At 38.7% G+C, this 21,698-nt stretch overlaps 1 protein-coding gene across 3 annotated transcripts in view; it reads left to right on the forward strand.

The window, feature by feature from the left end:
* Positions 1-21,698, forward strand: part of edem3 (ER degradation enhancer, mannosidase alpha-like 3) — a 77,987-nt gene that overhangs the window by 19,460 nt on the left and 36,829 nt on the right. For all 3 annotated transcript variants that reach the window (XM_043699563.2, XM_043699564.2, XM_087990758.1), the window contains 11 exons: positions 2,080-2,180; positions 4,040-4,079; positions 4,167-4,279; positions 4,483-4,636; positions 5,679-5,813; positions 8,322-8,427; positions 10,371-10,468; positions 12,275-12,400; positions 16,942-17,025; positions 18,551-18,634; positions 18,756-18,880. In XM_043699563.2, the coding sequence (XP_043555498.2) occupies positions 2,080-2,180; positions 4,040-4,079; positions 4,167-4,279; positions 4,483-4,636; positions 5,679-5,813; positions 8,322-8,427; positions 10,371-10,468; positions 12,275-12,400; positions 16,942-17,025; positions 18,551-18,634; positions 18,756-18,880 (1,166 nt within the window). The remainder of the gene's footprint in view (positions 1-2,079; positions 2,181-4,039; positions 4,080-4,166; positions 4,280-4,482; positions 4,637-5,678; positions 5,814-8,321; positions 8,428-10,370; positions 10,469-12,274; positions 12,401-16,941; positions 17,026-18,550; positions 18,635-18,755; positions 18,881-21,698) is intronic.

Consider the following 21,698-nt stretch of genomic DNA (forward strand, 5'->3'; position numbering starts at 1 on the left):
ATTTACCCTCATTTCTGTGTACTTCCAACTTAGCTAACAGTCTTTTGTGTGAGACTTTACCAAAAACCACCTTGAGGTCCATATAAACAATATCCATTGACTTACATCAATTGCCTTTGTCACCTCTTCAAAATGTTCTGAGATTTGTCAGACATGACCGAACATTTGTGAATCCCTGTTGATTCTCCCTGATTAACTGCATTTTTTTGAGGTGATCAGTAACCCTACACTTGATTATAGACTCCCAACAATTTCACCACCGCAGACATCAGGCTAACTGGTCTGTAATTCCCTGGTTTCCTTTTGACATCCTTTTAAAGAGCAGAAAGACATGAGCAAATTTCCAATCCCCAGGTACCACTCCTGAATCCTGGGAACTGTGAAAGTTTATGGTTAGGGCATTAGGAACATGCGTCCCTACTTCCTTCAACACCCATGGCTGAAAACCATCAGGTCCTGGGGATTTATCACTCTTCAGTTCTATTCATGATCACATTATTGATGATTTACTTCAGCTAGTTTCATTTAGACCTGTCCCTGATCCTCTGTTAATTTCTTTTGTACTTCTGGCAAGCTATCCTTCTTTTCAGTTGTGAATACAAAGCAAAATAAGCATTCAGCATATCTGCTATTACTCCATGATCATTAATAATATCTCCATACTCTCCCTTCAGTGGATCAATCGTACTGTCTTCCTGTTTGTCCTATGTAGTGTTTTGTGCAGTCCTTGCATGGGATTTTGTACACTACATTGGTTTTGCTCATGCTGGGTATCGGGTCCTTCGTCCTGGTGAGTTGTTGTCTGAGAGTGGCTGTTGGTTTGTGTGCTGTTATGAGTCCTAGTGGTTGCAGTAGTCTGGCTGTCAGTTCGGAAATGCTCTTGATGTATGGTCGTGTGGCTAGTCCTTTGGGTTGTGGCATGTCCTCGTTCCGTTGTCTTTCCTTTAGGCATCTGTTGATGAAATTGCACAGGTATCCATTTTTGGCGAATACATTGTATAGTACACCAGAACTGCAAAAAGAGGAAGAAGAACACCTATACAATGTATTCGCCAAAAACAGATACCTGCGCAATTTCATCAACAGATGCCTAAGGGAAAGACAATGGAACGAGGACATGCCACAACCCAAAGGACTCGCCACGCTACCATACATCAAGAGCATTTCCGAACTGACAGCCAGACTACTGCGACCATTAGGACTCATAACAGCACACAAACCAACAGCCACTCTCAGACAACAACTCACCAGGACGAAGGACCCGATACCCAGCATGAGCAAAACTAATGTAGCGTACAAAATCCCATGCAAGGACTGCACAAAACACTACATAGGACAAACAGGAACACAGCTAACGATCCGCATCCATGAACACCAACTAGCCACGAAACGACATGACCAGCTATCCTTAGTAGCCACACACGCAGATGACAAGCAACATGAATTCGACTGGGACAACACTACTATTATAGGACAAGCCAAACAGAGAACAGCCAGGGAATTCCTAGAGGCATAGCACTCATCCACAGATTCCATCAATAAGCACATCTTCTGGACCCAATATACCGACCACTGCAGCGGATAGCTGGAACTGACAACCGGAAGCGGCAGATTCAAACCACTACAAATGCCGGAGGAAAGATCACAGAAGCGCTTCACAGGAGGCTCCCAAGCACTGAGGATGTCACCTAGACAGAGGACAAAACGTCTGCAACACAAATTCCCAGCTCAGCGAACAGAACCACAACGAGCACCCGAGCTACAAATCTTCTCTCAAACTTTGAAAAAAAAAAAAATGTGGCCCGAAAGGAGACCTTAAATAATAAAAATGTTGACCCTTGATGCATGGCAAGATTCGCTGCTCAACCTTGTGTGTACAGGTTCAACTAGTGATAGGTTAGAGGATTTATTCATTCTTTGTGAAGTTTTTTTTAAAGGCTCAAATTGTATGATTTGAACAGAGGTGAAATGGCATATCTTCTATTTTATTGATGAAAATATTGATATAGTCTTTCTGAATGCTTTTTTGTACTGAGTTCAATTTTTAGAGAGAGAACTTCGGTTTTTGCATTTCTGCAGGAACACGCTTACCCAGCTGATGAACTAATGCCCCTGACATGTCGTGGCCGTGTGCGTGGTCTGGAACCTAGCCGTGGTGATGTGGATGATGCGCTTGGCAAGTTAGTGTATTTTAAGTCATTCTTGCTGTTATCCATAGCTATAGATTTTGTACAAGCTGAAGAAAAGGTAGAATGCAAATCTAAAGTTTAGATTGACAGTTTTACAATTAATATATCTTGAACGCTGTAATAAGTAAAAGTTAGTATTAATTTGGAACTATAGGAATTCAAACAGCTACGTCAGTCTAACTTGAACATTTTCAGTTGATACTTTTTCTTGTTTTGTTTCCAGAAGTACCAACTAAATTTATTAGGCTTTGGCCAACTGACTTGCAGGACATTGGAATTATAGAATCATAGTATCCCTATAGTGTGGAAGCAAGCCGTCAAGTCCACACTGACCCACCAAAGAGCTTCCCATCCAGACCCACCTCTCTTTTGTGTGGGGATTTACCTGTAGCTTCAGTGTAAGTTGGAGCCTGCATCCAACCATTTTCCTGCGTGACAGTCTCTGAAAAAAATAATATAAATCTACTAAGGCTGCAGTCTACTTAATATCCTGAGGAAAGATTTTACAAATTGAATTTTGAGAAGATTTGTAATTTTCTGACGTTTAGTCACCATGCTAGGCAACATCATCTGAGCCTCCGGTGAAGCTTCGGTGATGGTGTTATCTAGCGTGGTGACGAAATGACTGAAAATGAACTTTCCAGCTCAGTGAGCAAACTTACATGCAGATTTCACAAAGTTTTGTTAAGTTCCTTCCAAAAAAAGAAATCCATGAATTTTTACATCCGGTAGCCATCAGGCAACCCTGCATTTCCCATGGCCAATCCACCTAACTTGACACCTTTGAACTTGGATGTTGCAAAGAGTATTCTGAACTCTCTCAGCATTTTATTCAACTCAACGCTACATGGCTTTTAGTGGAATTCAAACCTACTGCTAGAACATATTAATTCCTTCAGGATACATTTTAATGTGCAGCAACTGGAACATTGAGAGCTCATTTTACATACACTCTCATGCATGTGATAAAAAAGGAGCACATTCGATTATGCATGTATAATCTGAAAACAGTTTTCATTCCAGCAACAAAATGTTTTATTGTCTGAAAGCTCTAAACAGTCCCAGTTGAGTTGTACAAACCATGTAGTTGGTGATCTAAAATACATAAATGTATCAGTCAGGGAAAAGGTTTTTGTAAGTCTTTTCTGGGTATCTGCAATTATGCGTTTGGCAGAGTAGGAATGAGACTGGGGGGGATTTAAATGGTGTAGCAGTGGGCTAGAATTTTCTTTGCTCATTTTAGTCCGGATCAGTGGTGCTGGAAGAGCACAGCAATTCAGGCAGCATCCGACAAGCAGCAAAATCGACGTTTCGGGCAAAATTCCTGATGAAGGGCTTTTGCCCGAAACGTCGATTTTGCTGCTCGTCGGATGCTGCCTGAATTGCTGTACTCTTCCAGCACCACTGATCCAGAATCTGGTTTCCAGCATCTGCAGTCATTGTTTTTACCTCTTTGCTCATTTTAGTATCTACCAGTAGTTCATTTAGGGATTGCTAGTGAGGCTACACAATGTCTGGTACAACTAATTGGAGCTCCTCCTAATTGTACCTGAATATTGCTGGAGATTTGGGAATCGCATTCTACAATTGTGTTTTTTATCAAGAAAAATATGAACCTGTAGTCATATGCATCTGTTCCACTACTGAACCTGTCGTAGTAAATATGGTGATTTTCTTTTTTCCTTACGTTTTTTTAATAAAAATTATCTAGAAAGCTACTAACAGAGTTCCAACTAATGTGTAAAGATGGGTTAAGTGGATACTAGGTTCAAAATTTGTGTATGTAGTCTTGTGTAACTAAAATTATTTTATTCCATCTTTGGATCAACTGTAACTACTCTTTCTTTCAGATTTTCTTTGACTTTAGTTGATACTCTGGACACCCTTGCAGTAAGTTAAATCTACTTTGCTCATATTTTAAATGGACTGAAGGACGAACAACTAGACAATATTAACTCATGTGCTTTTGTGTTGTAGCTGCTGAATCAAATAGAAGAGTTTGAAGTTGCTGTGAAAAGGGTTATAAGTGATGTTCATTTGGATAATGATATTGTAGTCTCTGTGTTTGAGACCAATATTAGGGTACTAGGGTAAGTTCTGAAAAAAGATGTCACTAAAATTTATTTTACTTATTTTCTATTTCTTCGGTAGAACACAGCACATTTAGATTGCATTTTGAAACAATATGAAGAGTAATTATAAAAACGAGCCTTTAGATCATAAATCAAAAGCAAGAATTGAAATGCATGAATAAAGCCAGTTGGATGCCTAATATAAATATTTTATCCATTAGGGGTTTGCTGGGAGGCCATACAATGGCTCTTATACTGAAAGATCAAGGAGAGCAGATGCAGTGGTATAATGATGAACTTCTCGACATGGCAAAGGAACTTGGGTACAGATTATTGCCAGCATTCAACACTACCAGTGGACTTCCCTATCCTAGGGTGAGTAAAGCATTTCATTTAATTTAATTCAGTTATATACAAATAGAAATACGAAGTGGGGGATAAATAAGCCAAGACCTTAGACCATCAGTAGAAATTAGAGGGCAAATTGTATGCGACAGATTAAATAATGGAGAAAGGAGGATGGGAAAATGGTGACTGGAGAGGTGAAAGTGAAAGACAGAATTGGAGGGTAACAAGAATTTGAATGTGAGGCAGGAAAGAGAACAGAAAAGGAGTGGGTCCTCCGATGCAACAAAAAGTAAAAATGGTTGCTGGAATAATATAGATGGAATTAAAAAATACATGCATGTGAAGGTCTAACTATGTTGGACGATTCAGGGAATTGATTCTGCAGCTGGAACAGAAATACTGGTTGTTAGCAGCTAAATCACAATCTGTTGGCATCTAAATGGTGTAGTTTTGAGCTGGGAACCGCATGGATCAGATTCACTATTAGAATAGACTTTCAAGCTATACTACCAACAGTCTGGAAAGCAGCCTGAATTGTAAGAAAGGGAGATGGATGGTTGGCAATCCTAGCCAAGTCCTTCCAGTAGTTTAGGGTTTACATAGAATCCATACAATCCATATAGTGTGGAAGCAGGCCATTTGGCATTTCAAGTCCACACCGACCCTCTGAACAGCACGCCACCCAGACCCAGCCCTGTACCCTACCCCTATAACCCTGCATTTCCCATGGCTAATCCATCTAGCCTGCACATCCCTGAACACGATGGGTAATTTAAGCTAGGAGAAAACTAGTTGTGTGTGGCTTCTAAAAATAGTGAATTATGAGTTATAGTCATTTTCATTGGTCTTATGACTGTATTACTGTAGTGCACTTAATATTTATTAGAGTTGGCATTAGAAAGCAACTAAGTGTTTTAAATGTTGGACCTTTTAATAGGACTGATGTTTTGGTATTAATATTTTAAAATTGCTAATTAAAATGATATAGAATTAATTATCTGGAGATCCTTTGCGTGTTGTGCTGTTTTTATTTTCCATTTTGATTAATTGCATTTTTTCTGAAGTACAGGTCAATCTGAAATATGGCTTGAGACGACCTGAAGCTAAAACAGGTACAGAGACAGACACCTGTACAGCTTGCGCAGGGACCCTGATTCTGGAGTTTGCAGCTCTGAGCAGACTCTCTGGAGATCCAATTTTTGAGGTGGGTGGTAATCTGCTGCTGTTGGAGAGAAGGGAAGTTGTATTACATAGAATGAATCCAGAATTAAAAGCAAATGAGCTCTGTTCCCCTACTAATTTTGCATTCCCAAAAAACAAACCAAGATCATTCAGTGTGTGACATATGTGCCTACTCTGTAAAAGGACAATCACATTCTTTTGCAATCCTCTAAATCTCTTAGATTTTTATTTGTTTTTCAATTATTTCTCTTTACAGTCATTCATGGAACCTGTCTGACAGGACTTTTCAAATGCTACCACCCCTCGAAATCATGTTTGCTTTTTGATAACAATCCTAAACTTATACTCCTTACCTACCAACTTAGAACAGTAAATACCTTTTCTGTCTCTTTGTCTTATTTAAGTACCTCATAACTCTGAACACCTACATTAAATCTCACTTTAATTCTCTCAGCTCTCCTCATAACTAAAATCAGGTATTAAAATGAATCTCTGCTCCATTGTCTTCATGGCCTTGTGTATGTTGCCCAAACCTAGATACAATATTCTAACTTAGCATTTGTAAATACCTCTGGGTTAATGGTCAGAATCGAACTAAACTGATTAATACAAAATATCAAAGTACATGCTGCAACAAATGTGTATCAGTCGTCATGCCAAGAATTTGTTAGGTCTGTTTAATAAGAGTGCTGGAATTGTTATGATGTGGCAGATCACAGTTTCCTTATGTCTGGCTTATTTGGTCTGCGCTGTTTCGTTTTTGAAGTGCAATTTTTAATTAATTTCTCTCCCTGGCGCTTACCCATTTTCCTGTAATGCTTTCTCCTTCAGGCCTGTTTCCCTTTTGAAGCCTACTGTAGAATCTGTATCCCTTACCCTATTAAACAGTGTATTTAAAATCTTAAACTTTGTTGGTATAAGGTTCTTTCCTTGTCATGTATGATTCTTCTACCATCCACAGTCCCATCAGCCTTTTAGCATCCAAAATAGCAAATCCAGCTATTGGATACATGACATCAATTTGAAAGGGCAGAAAATAAAATCAGTTTTGATCCATTTAAGGCAAAACACAGTTTTGCCCTTTTCCACCATGTCCTAATCCACAAAATTTAACTTGTGGTTTCTGCATTCATAGAACAGAGCGCAGAACATTTCAGCACAGAAACAGGCCCTTCCGCCCTCCATGATGCTATTCTAAACTAATCCCCAACTGTTTGCACGTGGTCTACATCGCTCTCGCTCTCGCTCTCTCTCGCTCTCTCTCGCTATTCATGTGCCTGTCCAAATATTCCTTAAACGTTGCTAATGTACCTGCTTCTAGCACCTTCCCTGGCAGCGTGACCCAGGCACCCACCACCTTTTGTGTAAACAAAAAAAAGAACTTACTTTGCACACTTCCCTTCACCTTTTTTCTCTCACGTTAAACCTATGCCCCGAGTATGTGACATTTCCACCCCTGGAGAAAAGGACTCTGTCGATCCACCCTATGCATGCCTGTCCTAATTTTATATATTTCTATCAGGTTGCCTTTTAGCCTGTGTCACTCTAACAAAAACAAACAAAGTTTGTCCAACCTCTCCTTTTCACTAATTCACTCCAGTCCAGGCAACATGTTCTGCACTCTCAAGTCTCCACATCCTTCTTATGGTATGGGAATTAGACTGCACATGTTACTCCAAGTGTGGTCAAACTAAAGTCTTATACAGCTGTAACATGACTTGCCAACTTTTATATTCAGTGCTCCGACTGCTGAAGGCAAGCATGCCATGTGCATACTTTACCACTTTATCCACTTGGGCTGCTATTACTTCCAAGGTGCTATAGTCTTGGAGCCTAAGAACCCTCTGTATAACCATTACTTCTAAGGGTTCTGCCACTAACTGTATACTTTTGTCTTGCATTTGACCTCCCAAAATGTATCAGCTCACACTTACTTATCTGGGTTAAACCAAATCTGTCACTTGTCCATCCAAATTTCCAACTGATCTTTCTTGTGCTGTATCCTTTAATAACTTTCCTCATTATCCACAATTTCACCAATTTTCATGTCATCTGCAAACTTACTAATCAGACCATCTACACTTTCATCTGAGTCATTTAAATATATACTACAAACAACAGGTCCCAGCGCTGATCTTTGCAGAACAATACTGATCATGGACCTCTAGTCATACAGACACTCCTTCCGAACTACCCTCTGTGTTCTCTGACCAAGGCAATTTTCTAAGCAATTTGCCGACTTAACATGGATCCCATGCGATTTAATCTTATGGATCAGCCTACCACGACGGACTTTGTCAAATGCTTTATTAAAGTCCATGGAGACAATATCCACTGTCCTATCCTCGTCCTTCATCTTCATCACTTTCTCAAAAAGCTCAATAAAGTTTGTAAGACAGGACTTCTCATGCATTCATTCAAGGACTGTTATGGGGTTCTGTTATTTGTAAGTTAAGTTGGGAAGTGAAAAGAAGGCTTAGACCCTATTTTATTTGAATATCTAATAAACTACTCTACATTTTTTGTGCAGCAACATGCACGGAAAGCCCTCGACTTTTTGTGGGAAAAAAGACAGCGTAACAGTAACCTGGTGGGAACAACTATTAATATCCATACTGGAGACTGGGTCCGCAGAGGTAAATCTGAATTTTGTTATTTCTGATTTCCATCTGTTCAAGATCAGGAACTTTTAATGTCGTAGATTTCTTTATCACTGGGAACTAATATTTTTCTTCTCTATTCTGACCTTATGATATTATTAGCCCTATGGATACAATAATATTATAGTCTTTGAAATGACTCGTATCTTCTGAATAATGTGAACAAGTGGTTTTCTGTGCATTTCAATTAATCTTTTAGATTAGATTAGATTACAGTGTGGAAACAGGCCCTTCGGCCCAACAAATCCACACTGACCCGCCGAAGCGAAACCCACCCATACATTTACCCATAACCTAACACTACGGGCAATTTAGTATGGCCAATTCACCTGACCCTGCACATCTTTGGACTGTGGGAGGAAACCGGAGCACCCGGAGGAAACCCACGCAGACACGGGGAGAACGTGCAAACTCCAGGCGGTCAGTCGTCTGAGGCGGGAATTGAATCCGGGTCTCTGGATATAGTGTAATTAAATTTTTTAAATTCAAAGCATTGTCGAGTGATTGTGTTGAATTTTAAGCGCATATTTGTTTAAGCTGAGTGAAAACAGGGCATAGATGGAGGTGAGGTCATAGCTTTGTCACAGGAGAAGGTACTGTGGAATTTGGATAGGAACACAGAATGCCATAGTGTTAGCGGTAGACGTGGTAGTATTGACTTAGGAGGAGGAGATTACGTTTGTAATACCATAATCTATGTTTGTTTGTATTTGGTCTAAGAGGAGAAGCTGTCCTAGCACTGAAACAGGTATAACGTTTATGTAGGAGAGAATGTTGTCTTGCTGAGTATACAAGTAGTAGAAAATCACAACTAACAAAAACTGAAATATATATGGTACTATTGAGATTATTTAACTGCATAATCCACTTTATGATAAGCCAGTTCTGTGTTTTAATTGCTAGAACTACTGGCATCATTCTTAACAGTTCATTCTATTTCTATATTGAATAGGACCTGTTGACTTTTTTTTGTTTCTTTTTACATATGTATTTATAGGATGTGGTGCCAGAGTGAAAAGTTTTACAAGGCCTAATTTTACTCCAGCATAATTTTGTAAAACCTTAATGTCTTCACCCTGATGCCTTCAGGAACTACAAGCGTCCTCTTAATTGTAACCAAGAAGCAATAGAATAACCATTTTAGTGAGGTCTAATTAGTATTTTTGTACCTTTTAGAATCTTTCCATGACCTTCCAGTTTTTTTTTCCCCAAGGGTAAAATGTGGTCTTGCTTGAATGTTATTGATATCATCTGGAGAAATGCTGTGATGTGCTCCTGATCCAGGCAGGCAGGGATTCTATTTAATTATAGGTAATGAATCAGTAATGCAGTCTATATGGGGTAAAAACAATGACTGCAGATGCTGGAAACCTGATTCTGGATTAGTGGTGATGGAAGAGTACAGCAGTTCAGGCAGCATCCAAGGAGCAGCAAAATTGACGTTTCGGGCAAAAGCCCTTCATTAGTTATTCCTGATGAAGGGCTTTTGCCCGAAACGTCTATTTCGGTGCTCCTTGGATGCTGCCTGAACTGCTGTGCTCTTCCATCACCACTAATCCAGAATGCAGTCTATACCACTATTTTAGCTTCGTAATATTTTCTGACTCTGTAATTTCTGAGAGTGTGTTCCTTTTTGTCCTCCTTGCATACTATCATCACTTATTCAACTGGTTATAGTTGAAATTTTAAAATGGTTTTTGCAGTCCCCATATGTATCTCTCTTTAATGTAAAAGTCATTCTGATTGTGAGTATTTTGAGTTGTTGTGAAATGCTTCTTGTATGTTCCTTAATATAGAGATTTTGCCAATTTTGAACATTTTGCTGGAACAAATAAGCTGATCGATCAGGTTGACTCATTTTCTTATATTTAAAATGATGTATTGAAATAAATTTATCTTTTACTTATTTCTTTTTAAAGATAGTGGAGTTGGAGCTGGGATCGATTCATATTATGAGTACCTCTTCAAAGCATATATTCTACTTGGTGATGATGGTTACTTACAGAGATTCAATACTGTAAGCTCTACTTTCTTGTTTGATCTTAGTGTATCTGTTTTTATTAATTCAAAATTCTTTCCTATCTTGCAATACAACTGTTTACTCAAAGGGTGATGAGTTTAATGTGCCACATTTATCAAATTGGGAAGCCATTGGAAATTACTGTTTCAGTAATGCTTACTAGTGTCTTAAATAATGTAAGATATGATTTTATATCCTGAAATTTGAATGGAAGAAAATTGAAATTCTCAGAAATATATTTGTGGCCATTGTGCAGTTCAAAGTGACAATCACTGTAGGTTATCAATTACTGCTACCAACACCATTTTCATTTGTGTTTGTTGTAGAAAACAACATCCTTCACAGTCCAAGAGTTTATATTCAACTTACTGTTTAACATATTATATTCCTAACTGATCTGTCATTCTTTTATTTGATTTCTTATTATCAAAGCTTTGTATGTATAGTGGTTCAGATAATGCAGTTCCAACAGAAGTCTGAAAAGGGCATGACTATTGTGGATCACAACAGAACAGAACACCTACCTGGACAAACTACAGTGGAAATTTGGACATATTCAGCAATACTTGCCTCAATACGGGGTGGCACAGTGGCTCAGTGGTTAGCGCTGCTGCCTCACAGTGCCAAGGACCCAGGTTCAATTCCGGCCTGGATCACTATCTGCGTGCAGTTTACACATTCTCCCTGTGTCTGTGTGGGTTTCCTCTGGGTGTTCCGGTTTTCTCCCACAGTCCAAAGATATGCAGGTCAGGTGAATTGGCCATGCTGGTTGTAGGTGAGCTAGTTTTAAAATAAAAATAAAGTTTTAAAATATCTAAAAACACGTGCTAGAATGCCTGTCGTCAAGGTGAATGGAGTCCACAAGGGATGTCTTCTGTTTCTGACATCAGGGGGGGACGAAGCTTTGGTAGGATTATGTATTGCACTAGAGATCCCTAGTTGCCTGATCATTGGATCCTCACTGCAGCTTGGAGAACAGGTTTCCCCTGCAGAGAAAGTAGGAACATAATTTTAAATGCAGGCAGGACATGCTCTTTCACTTTGGCCCAATCTTGCAATCAGCAATGATGTGTATCAAAGTATGTGTTACCGTCCCACTGTTCATGTCAATATGTTCTGCATTGTAAATTCGCAAATATGTTTATTAAGGTCAAACTATTAATTTACTATATTGAAACCAAACATGTTCCAGTTATTTATTGAGATTGTTACAAAAAGCTGGTTAAAACTGCCCAATATCGGAGTAAGATGTTAGTTTTCAAGCTGTAGGTTAATTAAAGGTAATTATAATTACTCTTATTAGCATAACCAATTTAATTGGAGCAATAACAAATCATTGCATAATGTAGAATACTTGAGTGTTAAATCTGGTAACTAAAAGTATGTTCATTGGTAAATTTGAGATTTGTCACTGGAATGTTTGGCCTTATGATTGTTGTTTGTAAATAGTTCTGCATTTACAGTATGTCATATCCTTAATTTGGGTATATCTTGAAAATTAAATCCTTAGAACTATACCGGCTCATATTTACTGAGATGACTAACTGCGTAATACTTGTATTTAAGAGGTTTGTTAGTTTGAAGTTGTAAAGAGTGTGTTCAATATTTTAGAAACAAAAGGCACTACAACCTAAATGATTTGTGCTACTTATACTTAAAACAGTTCTTAAATTTTAATTTAATTTGTTTTTAATTTGTGCATTTACAAAAAGAATTGAAATATTTCAGCTGAATAGTCTCATTCTGTAAATATACCAGTGAAGGGATGGCAATATTGTAATCATTTTGTTGTTTTTCTTCTAGCACTATGCTGCTATCATGAAGTATATAAGCCAACCCCCACTCTTACTGGATGTTCACATACATAAGCCAATGCTGAATGCACGGACATGGATGGATGCTTTGCTAGCATTTTTCCCAGGCCTGCAGGTGAAATGTGTTCATTCTGTCAAGAATTTTTTGAGTCTTGTACATATTGCTTATTAAAGTTTATTTTAATTTATTATTGATAAGGGAAAATTAGCTTAATACCTCATCCTCCTTTATTAGGATCAAAATTACACCAGTATTCAAATATGATGCTGACCCACTAGGACCTTTGTTCATGAGTATTAAACTGACGAGACAGTTGTTAAGGATTGACCACTGTAAAACTGTAGTATGTTGTGCATTGTAATTGACCTCAATTGCACATAATAAGAGTTGATGAGTTTAGAATTGCTGCTTCCCTGCAGAGAGAGAACATTGAAGTGAGAGTTTCATTTTAAGTTAAATGAGATTAGCATCGACAGAGCCTGTGTCAGATAATCCGTTCACAATAGAGTCAGAGCGGTCTGTAGCACTGAAAATGGCCCTTTGGCCCATCAACAGTGCGCTGGTCTAAAACACGCACCTAACTATTCTCATCCCATTTTTCCAGCACTGATAGTCAATAGCCTTGTATGCCTTTGCATCACACGTACCCTTCTAAATACTACTTAAATGTTATTAGGGTTTCTGCCTCTAAAACTCTCCTAGATATTATTCATATCTTGTGAATATTGTACAGTAACCAAAATGACACCGCTCTGAGAAATATATTCCTAATAAAAGAAAATTCTGGTCATAAACAAATCTCGCAGCTAAAATGTCTTCAGATTTTTTTTTTAGTGATCTCACTAGTTGTCAGCATAGTGTGTCTCCTCTGTTTTGTTGCAATGTCACAAAAGACGAACATCAAGTACAAATGTAACCTTGGATAAACCATTGATTGAAAGACTGTTCATTGATAAGTGATTATTTGCCCTTGTTTCATGTTATGCTGATTAAATGAATCTTAAAATAAAATTAGCCTGGTGGACAATCTGTAGGTGAAATTCTATGTTCGCAGGTAAAGGGACGGTTGGAAAATGGAAAGCCTTCAGAAATGAGACACCAAGAATCCAGAGAAAGTATATTCCTGTCAGGGTGAAAGGGAAGACTAGTAACTATAGGGAATGCTGGATGCCTAAAGAAATTGAGGGTTTGGTTAAGAAAAAGAAGGAAGCATATGTCAGGTACAGACAGGATAGAACAAGTGAATCCTTAGAATATAAAGAAAGTAGGAGTATATGTAAGAGGGAAATCAGGAGGGCAAAATGGGGACATGAGATAGCTTTGGCAAATAGAATTAAGGAGATTCCAAAGGGGTTTTACAAATATATTAAGGACAAAAGGGTAACTAGGGAGAGAATAGGGCCCCTCAAAGATCAGCAAGGCGGCCTTTATGTGGAGCCACAGAAAATGGGAGAGATACTAAATGAATATTTTGCATCAGTATTTACTGTGGAAAAGGATATGGAAGATATAGACTGTAGGGAAATAGATGGTGACATCTTGCAAAATGTCCAGATTACAGAAGAGGAAGTGCTGGATGTCTTGAAACGGTTAAAGGTGGATTGATCCCCAGGACCTGATCAGGTGTACCCGAGAACTCTGTGGGAAGCTAGAGAAGTGATTGCTGGGCCTCTTGCTGAGATATTTGTATCATCGATACTCACAGGTGAGGTGCCGGAAGACTGGAGGTTGGCAAGGGTGGTAAGGACAAGCCAGGGAACTATAGACCAGTGAGCCTGACGTCGGTGGTGGGCAAGTTGTTGGAGGGAATCCTGAGGGATGGGATGTACATGTATTTGGAAAGGCAAGGACTGATTCGGGATAGTCAACATGGCTTTGTGCGTGGGAAATCATGTCTCACAAACTTGATTGAGGTTTTTGATGAAGTAACAAAGAAGATTGATGAGAGCAGAGCAGTAGATGTGATCTATATGGACTTTAGTAAGGTGTTCGACAAGATTCCCCATGGGAGACTGATTAGCAAGGTTAGATCTCATGGAATACAGGGAGAACTAGCAATTTGGATACAGAACTGGCACAAAGGTAGAAGAGAGAGGGTGGTGGTGGAGGGTTGTTTTTCAGACTGGAGGCCTGTGACCAGTGGAGTGCCACGAGGATCGGTGCTGGGCCCTCTACGTTTTGTCATTTACATAAATGATTTGGACGCGAGCATAAGAGGTACAGTTAGTAAGTTTGCAGATGACACCAAAATTGGAGGTGTAGTGGACAGCGAAGAGGGTTACCTCAGATTACAACAGGATCTTGACCAGATGGGCCAATGGGCTGAGAAGTGGCAGATGGAGTTTAATTCGGATAAATACGAGGTGCTGCATTTTGGGAAAGCAAATCTTAGCAGGACTTATACACTTAATGATAAGGTCCTAGGGAGTGTTGCAGAACAAAGAGACCTTGGAGTGCAGGTTCATAGCTCCTTGAAAGTGGAGTCGCAGGTAGATAGGATAGTGAAGAAGGCGTTTGATATGTTTTTCTTTATTGGTCAGAATATTGAGTACAGGAGTTGGGAGGTCATGTTGCAGCTGTACAGGACATTGGTTAGGCCACTGTTGGAATATTGCGTGCAATTCTGGTCTCCTTCCTATCGGAAAGATGTTGTGAAAGTTGAAAAGGTTCAGAAAAGATTTACAAGGATGTTGCCAGGGTTGGAGGATCTGAGCTACAAGGAGAGGCTGAACAGGCTGGGGCTGTTTTCCCTGGAGTGTCGGAGGCTGAGGGGTGACCTTATAGAGGTTTTAAAAATTATGAGGGGCATGGATAGGATAAATAGACAAAGTCCTTTTCCCTGGGGTTGGGGAGTCCAGAACTAGAGGGCATAGGTTTAGGGTGAGAGGGGAAAGATATAAAAGAGACCTAAGGGGCAACTTTTTCACGCAGAGGGTGGTACGTGTATGGAATGAGCTGCCAGAGGATGTGGTGGAGACTGGTACAATTGCAACATTTAAGAGGCATTTGGATGGGTGTATGAATAGGAAGGGTTTGGAGGGATATGGACTGGGTGCTGGCAGGTGGGACTAGATTGGGTTGGGATATCTGGTCAGCATGGATGGGTTGGACCAAAGGGTCTGTTTCCATGCTGTACATCTCTATGACTCTATTGGATAATCTTTTGACTAATACACTACATGAGCACCAAGCTCTGATGGTTATATGGGTAGGAAACGCTTCACACTTAGAGATTTCATGAAAAATATGGACAAAGCAATGTTATTCAGAATAAATGGATTTCTGCCAGGCTGTTGGTTAGGGAATGTGATTGCTCTAAGGAGGTAAGAAAGTTAGACAACTATTGTCCTGCAATCCCTTCCTAAGGGGTGCAGCTGTTCAAGAATGACTTTAAAGAAAATAAATCACATTTACAAACATTAATGAAATGTCGGTACAAGTTACTTTGAGTTCTAAATTAGGTGGGAAGACAGTATCTGAATCTCAAAGTCAAATGGCACTAAATGCTAACCGAACCGTGACAACCACATCCCATGAAAGAATTATTCTTTTTAAAAGAAAACACAGGAAATGAACAGAACCAGGTCACTACTCATGGTCAACTTATGTTTTATCTGGCCCATCTTTGCTAATTGTGAGAAATTTGTATTTCCAATAGGTTTATTGTTGGTGTTGAAGCATACATCCTGAAAGTGTCTTCAATCACATTTAAGTATAGTGTTCAGGCAATTCAAGTATTACTCTAAGGTGTTATCAAATACTAAAATAATACAGATTTGGAAGCACTTGTAGCTTGTAATATATTCTGATTTTAATATCAAAAGCAATAGCAGTTTCACAGTTAGAGAAGTAAAATACAGTGGATGCAGGTAATCTGAAGTAAAAGCATAACAGTTGGAGGCCTTCAGCAGGTCAGGGAATAGAAGCAAAGGTAATATTCCAATTTGACCTTTATTGTTAGGATTTCCTTTTCTCTCTCCACAGACGCTGCCAGGCTTTTCAGGCATTTCCAGCATTCTTAGTTTTTAATTGATGTTTCAGCATTTTTCTTTATTAACACCATTTGACTTTGAGATTCAGATACTGTCTTCCCACCTAATTTAGAACTCAAAGTAATTTGTACCTACATTTCATTAATGTTTGTAAATGTGATTTATTTTCTTTAAAGTCAACCTTAGCAACTTTGTCTTACGTTTATACAGGCAGTTGCTTGTGCAGGATTTGAATCATGACTTGCATCACAGCTGGCTAGCTATTAACAGTTGCTTGTAATTCATTTTATTTGTTACCATTTAACTAAAGCATGATTGGCAGTTTTTTTTATAATTGTGATGAATTGAAATTTATTAAATGAATCTGATACAATGTTATTGTGAACTTAATTTTGTTTAATGTATGGAAACTTCGAACAAAAACAGGAAAATTCTGGTAATGCACAGCGGTTCAGTTAGTATCAGTAAAGACAAACATGCAAGTTCATGTTTCAGTTCACACTCAGTTTAGCCAGTCTCACCTTATTTATGGTGTCTGTGATTTGTGTTTCTAGCCTTTTCCATTTATAAGTGATATTGTGTTTAACTTAGTACATTATGAAGCATTTGCTAGTGTGTACAGTTCAGTCTTTATATCATATACAATTGTTTCTTAATTTTTAGGTGTTGAAAGGAGATATTCGCCCAGCCATAGAGACACACGAGATGTTGTACCAAGTTACGAAAAAGCATAACTTCCTGCCAGAGGTAGCAAAGCTTTCTGAATGCTTTAAATGATCTGACTTTGTTTTTGTTCTTTAAGGCTATTAATGTCAGTGGAGCTATTCGTTAGTCTATTTGACTATTCTCCCTTGACTTCCTTATGATACCAGATTTGTAGGAGTGGTTTGCAGGTCTCATCTGTCACTTCTGCAATTCTGTTTCTACTGAATTTCTGGCACTTGTCAAATAATGGTTGTTCTCTTTTGATAGATGTTGCTCATACTAAAAGTCTTCAGTTAGACCTTTTTTTTATGTAATTGAAGTTGGATGTCAAAGGTGAATGGGATGAAATTGAGTAGCTTTTTCAAATATATGTTGTGCCAAATGGCCTTCATCTGCATTGTTGCACTCTGCATTTTGAATAACGGCCACCTTAATATATTCTGCATTAACTCTGGCAACCAATTTAATTATGAACAAATGGTAAGATGTTAATTTAAAGGTTTTAGGTGTATGAAATGTCACATTTGCCTATATAACAGTAAGTATGTTGAATATAATTTATTCTAGATGAAGTACTTGGGTACATTTCTGAAAGATGTCCTTTCCTTTTATTTTCTCTTCTGTGAAGGATACAAAGAAGCATTTATTTATCAAATAACATCTTCCTCAGCTTTAGTCTCTAATCTCCATTGTGACAACCTTTTTTTTCCCTTCTTCAGTAATTACTACCTTGTAACTCCTGTCTTGCTAATAGATTTTTTTTGACTTCCGGCTTTATTTACCTTCAGACTCAACAAGTTCATTCTTAAGAAATGGTTGTTGCTGACAAGTCCAATATTTACTGCTAATCCTAGTTTGTCTGAGAAATTATTAATATGCCACCTTCTTGAACTGCTGTTGGCTTTGTGCTTTGCACACCTGAAGGCCCATTGTAGGCTTGTGTAGGTTTACTTCCTGAAAGAACAATAGCGAACCAGTAGATTTTTTGACAGTTTTATGACCATTTTTACTGATGATGATTTCATTTCAATTCCAAATTCAAATTCTCAAACTGCCACGGTAAGATTTGAACTGGTTTTCTCAGGATAATTTATCAATGTTGCTGGACTTATCCAGAAGCTATCTCTTGACTGCCCTCAGTCTTCTTTCCACAATCTTCAGTCTTTAAAATGCAGTGTTTAGTCACCTTGCATTTCTACCTGGTTCTGTTTTGTAGTTGCATTTGCTCTTTCAATCTTATTGCTCTCTTGCACTGAACTTTTAACTCTTCACAAAGTGCATTATTTTAAGAGAAATGTTTTCAAATTTATGGAGAAAAGAATTCTTAGGAATATTACTTTAAAGGCTAAAGTTGCAATAAACAAGTTTTACAAATCTAAGTTTAAACTTGTCAAGTTAATTAACAATATTTAATGGTTTCTGCTCCCAAATTATGAAACAAAATGTAAATAACTAATGTGTCAAGTGATGTGACTGCTATTTAACATCTAAATGTTCAATTCACAAAACTAATCTCAACATTGTTCTGTAAAATGAGAATTTTCTAATTGGAAATATTTGTTTTTAGGCCTTTACCACTGATTTTAGGGTTCACTGGGCTCAACATCCCCTCCGACCTGAATTTGCTGAAAGTACCTACTTCCTGTACAAGGTAAGCTTGTGCTTTATTCGTTGGATTTTTTCTTTGAAAATAATTCTATTGATTTTAATTGACACCTAAATATTGGAAGAATTCTGATTCATGTGTAAGTGACTATCATCATTACAAACAGGCTACAGGTGACAAATATTATTTGGAGGTGGGAAAGACCATCATTGAGAATCTGAACAAATATGCTCGTGTACCATGTGGCTTTGCAGCAATGAAAGATGTTCGTACAGGAAGCCATGAAGACAGGTCAGACCATTTATCATTTGCTGTGGGTAGTTCATTACCAGAAAACAGTATCTGGCAAAAAAATACCTAGTGTAATCCATAGAAGTTTGAGAGACAGTTGTCGAAGCTATGAAATAATTTCAGTCTTGAATAATCTCTGTTCTCACTTCAGTCATGGTTATTTTAACGCACAGTTTTACTATGTCTATGACTGTCACCATTTGGTCTCCAGAGGCAGGACCCTGGCTAACCATTTTGTATCATATCCTGCCAATCAGTATGTTATTTTTATTCGTGCTGTGTGCCTCCTACCCCTCAACCAATTACCAACTACTGTGGCTCAGGGTTATCTCTGATTCAACGTGATGTCATTGATGCCCACTAATGCTATGCAGACATTTATCACCTTAACATTTGGAAGTATTCCAAGCATTTTTATTTCGCCTCCTAGAGGTGATAATAATAACCTGTCGAGTTTTGGGAAGATTTGTAGCTCAGGTTGAGGTTCTGGATGTAGGTTTGCTCGCTGAGCTGGAAGGTTCATTTCCAGACTTTTCGTCACCCTACTAGGTAACCTCTTCAGTGGGGCTCCGGGCGAAAAACTGTTGATAATTCCTGCTTTCAATTTATATGTTTTGGGTTTCTTTGGGTTGGCGATGCCATTACCTGTGGTGACATCACTTCCTGCAGTGATGTCATTTCCTGGTCTTTTTCTCAGGGAGTGGTAGATGGGGTCTAACTTGATGTGTTTGTTGATAGAATTCCAGTTGGAATTCTCATGCATGTCTCTGTTTGGCTTGTCCTAGAATGGATGTGTTGTTCCAGTTGAACTGGTAGCCTTCCTCCTCTGTATGTAAGGATACTAATGAGAGGGGTCATGTTGTTTTGTGGCTAGTTAATGTTCACAGATACTACCTAAATGGCTTAAATACAAACCACCCCTTAACACCCCACTAGCCAAAACAACAAACTCTAAGTACTACCGAGAAGCTTTGCACCAAAAATCTTTACTCGCTCGTGCAACAGACCATAAATGGACAGAGACAATACAACAAGCCATCGATATTAGACAGCGATAAACGCAGAAAATGAAAAAATGATCTGCAGAAAAAACCTAGACAAACTTACACAAAATAACAATACTTAGAACACAAAAGCATAGATAAAAAACCTATCTGACCGATGTAAACAGACACTGAAAAAGCCGTCTTAGTAAGAGGATTAAATTACAACTGCCAGGATGTTGATAAGAAAGATTTCTTAGCAGCATTAGAAACAACACTAGAAGACAACCAATTCACAGAAGAAACCCAGCAAACTATCAGACAGGTAGTCGCACCAACGTTAAGCAGAAAAAAGGAAGGAAACACACTGAATACACAAGAAATGAAAGCACTGGAAAGACTAAAAAAAAAGCATTGTTATTTGCAGACAAAGGACACTTGACAGTCATTCTAAATTGAAGAGACTACATTGAAAAAGCGACTGCACTACTTACAGATACCAACACTTACCAACAAGTGGCAATAGACCCGACCCCACAGCTAGAGAACAGAATCACAGCCCTACTCAAAAAAAACTTCAGAAATCTTGAGAAATAAATAAGACCGAATTCCAAAAAAGAAAATTGATCCAACACACCAACGCTTCTACAGATTACCCAAAATTCACAAACCAGGAGCCCCCCTCAGACCCATAGTCTCGTTACGTGGAATACCAACTTACAGGTTGGTCAAGGAGCTATACCAAAGACTAAAACACTTAGTAGAAGACTCCCACCACTCCATCCACTCCTCCAAAGAATTCCTGAAGACCATCAAGGACACTAAGATGGAAGAGGATAAAATAATGGTCTCCTTTGATGTAACAGCCCTGTTTACATCAATCAACATTAACCTGGCCAAGGAAACACTGCCTACACAATTAGAAGACCAAAGACATGTACACCAAACACCACCAACTTCATCAGCAAGGATAGTATCGTCAAGCCAGTGGACCTATGCCTTACCACACACTTCACCTTCAACAACAAAACCTACAGACAAACCAGTGGAACACCCATGGGATCTCCGATATCAAGATTCTTAGTAGAGGTAGTAATGCAGAGACTCAGACAAACAGCTCTGGCAACCATCCAACCCAAACTTTGGGTCCGCTTTGTGGATGATACCTTTGTCATCACTAAATGAAACAAATTAGAAGAAACCTTCAAGTCCGTCAACAATATCCTTACTGGGATAAAATTCACTAAAGAGGAGGCAAACAACAACAAACTGCCATTCCTAAATGTCACAATAGAGCAAACAGCAAATGGGGAACTTGTCCGCTAGGAAAACAACACATACTGACCAAATACTGAACTACACAAACCTGCATCAGAACATTATTCCAACGAGCCACCACACACTGCAGCACAGAGAAACTACGCAGAGCAGAGGAAAATTAGCTATACAAAGTATTCAAAAAGAACGGGTACCTAATGAACACAGTTTGCAGATTTCTCAAGAACAAATCCGAACAAACAGACAAAACACCTCCAGAAACCCGAGCCACTCTCCCCTACATCAAAGACATCTTGGAAATGACCGCCAGACTACTCAGAACCCTTGGCATCATGGTAGCCCACAAACCCACCAACACACTAAAACAGCAGCTAATGAACTTGAAAGACCCTGTACAGACAACAAGCAAAACTAATGTTGTTTACAAAAGACCATGCAAGAACTGTAACAAACACTACATTAGACAAACGGGCAGAAAACTAGCCACCAGGATACATGAACATCAACTAGCCACAAAACGACATGATCTTCTCTCACCAGTGTCATTACATACAGAG

This window comes from Chiloscyllium plagiosum, unplaced genomic scaffold (assembly GCF_037043375.1).
Source record: "Chiloscyllium plagiosum isolate Xiang-an unplaced genomic scaffold, Cpla_swu_hap1 HiC_scaffold_9, whole genome shotgun sequence".
Classification (NCBI taxonomy): Eukaryota; Metazoa; Chordata; class Chondrichthyes; order Orectolobiformes; family Hemiscylliidae; genus Chiloscyllium; species Chiloscyllium plagiosum.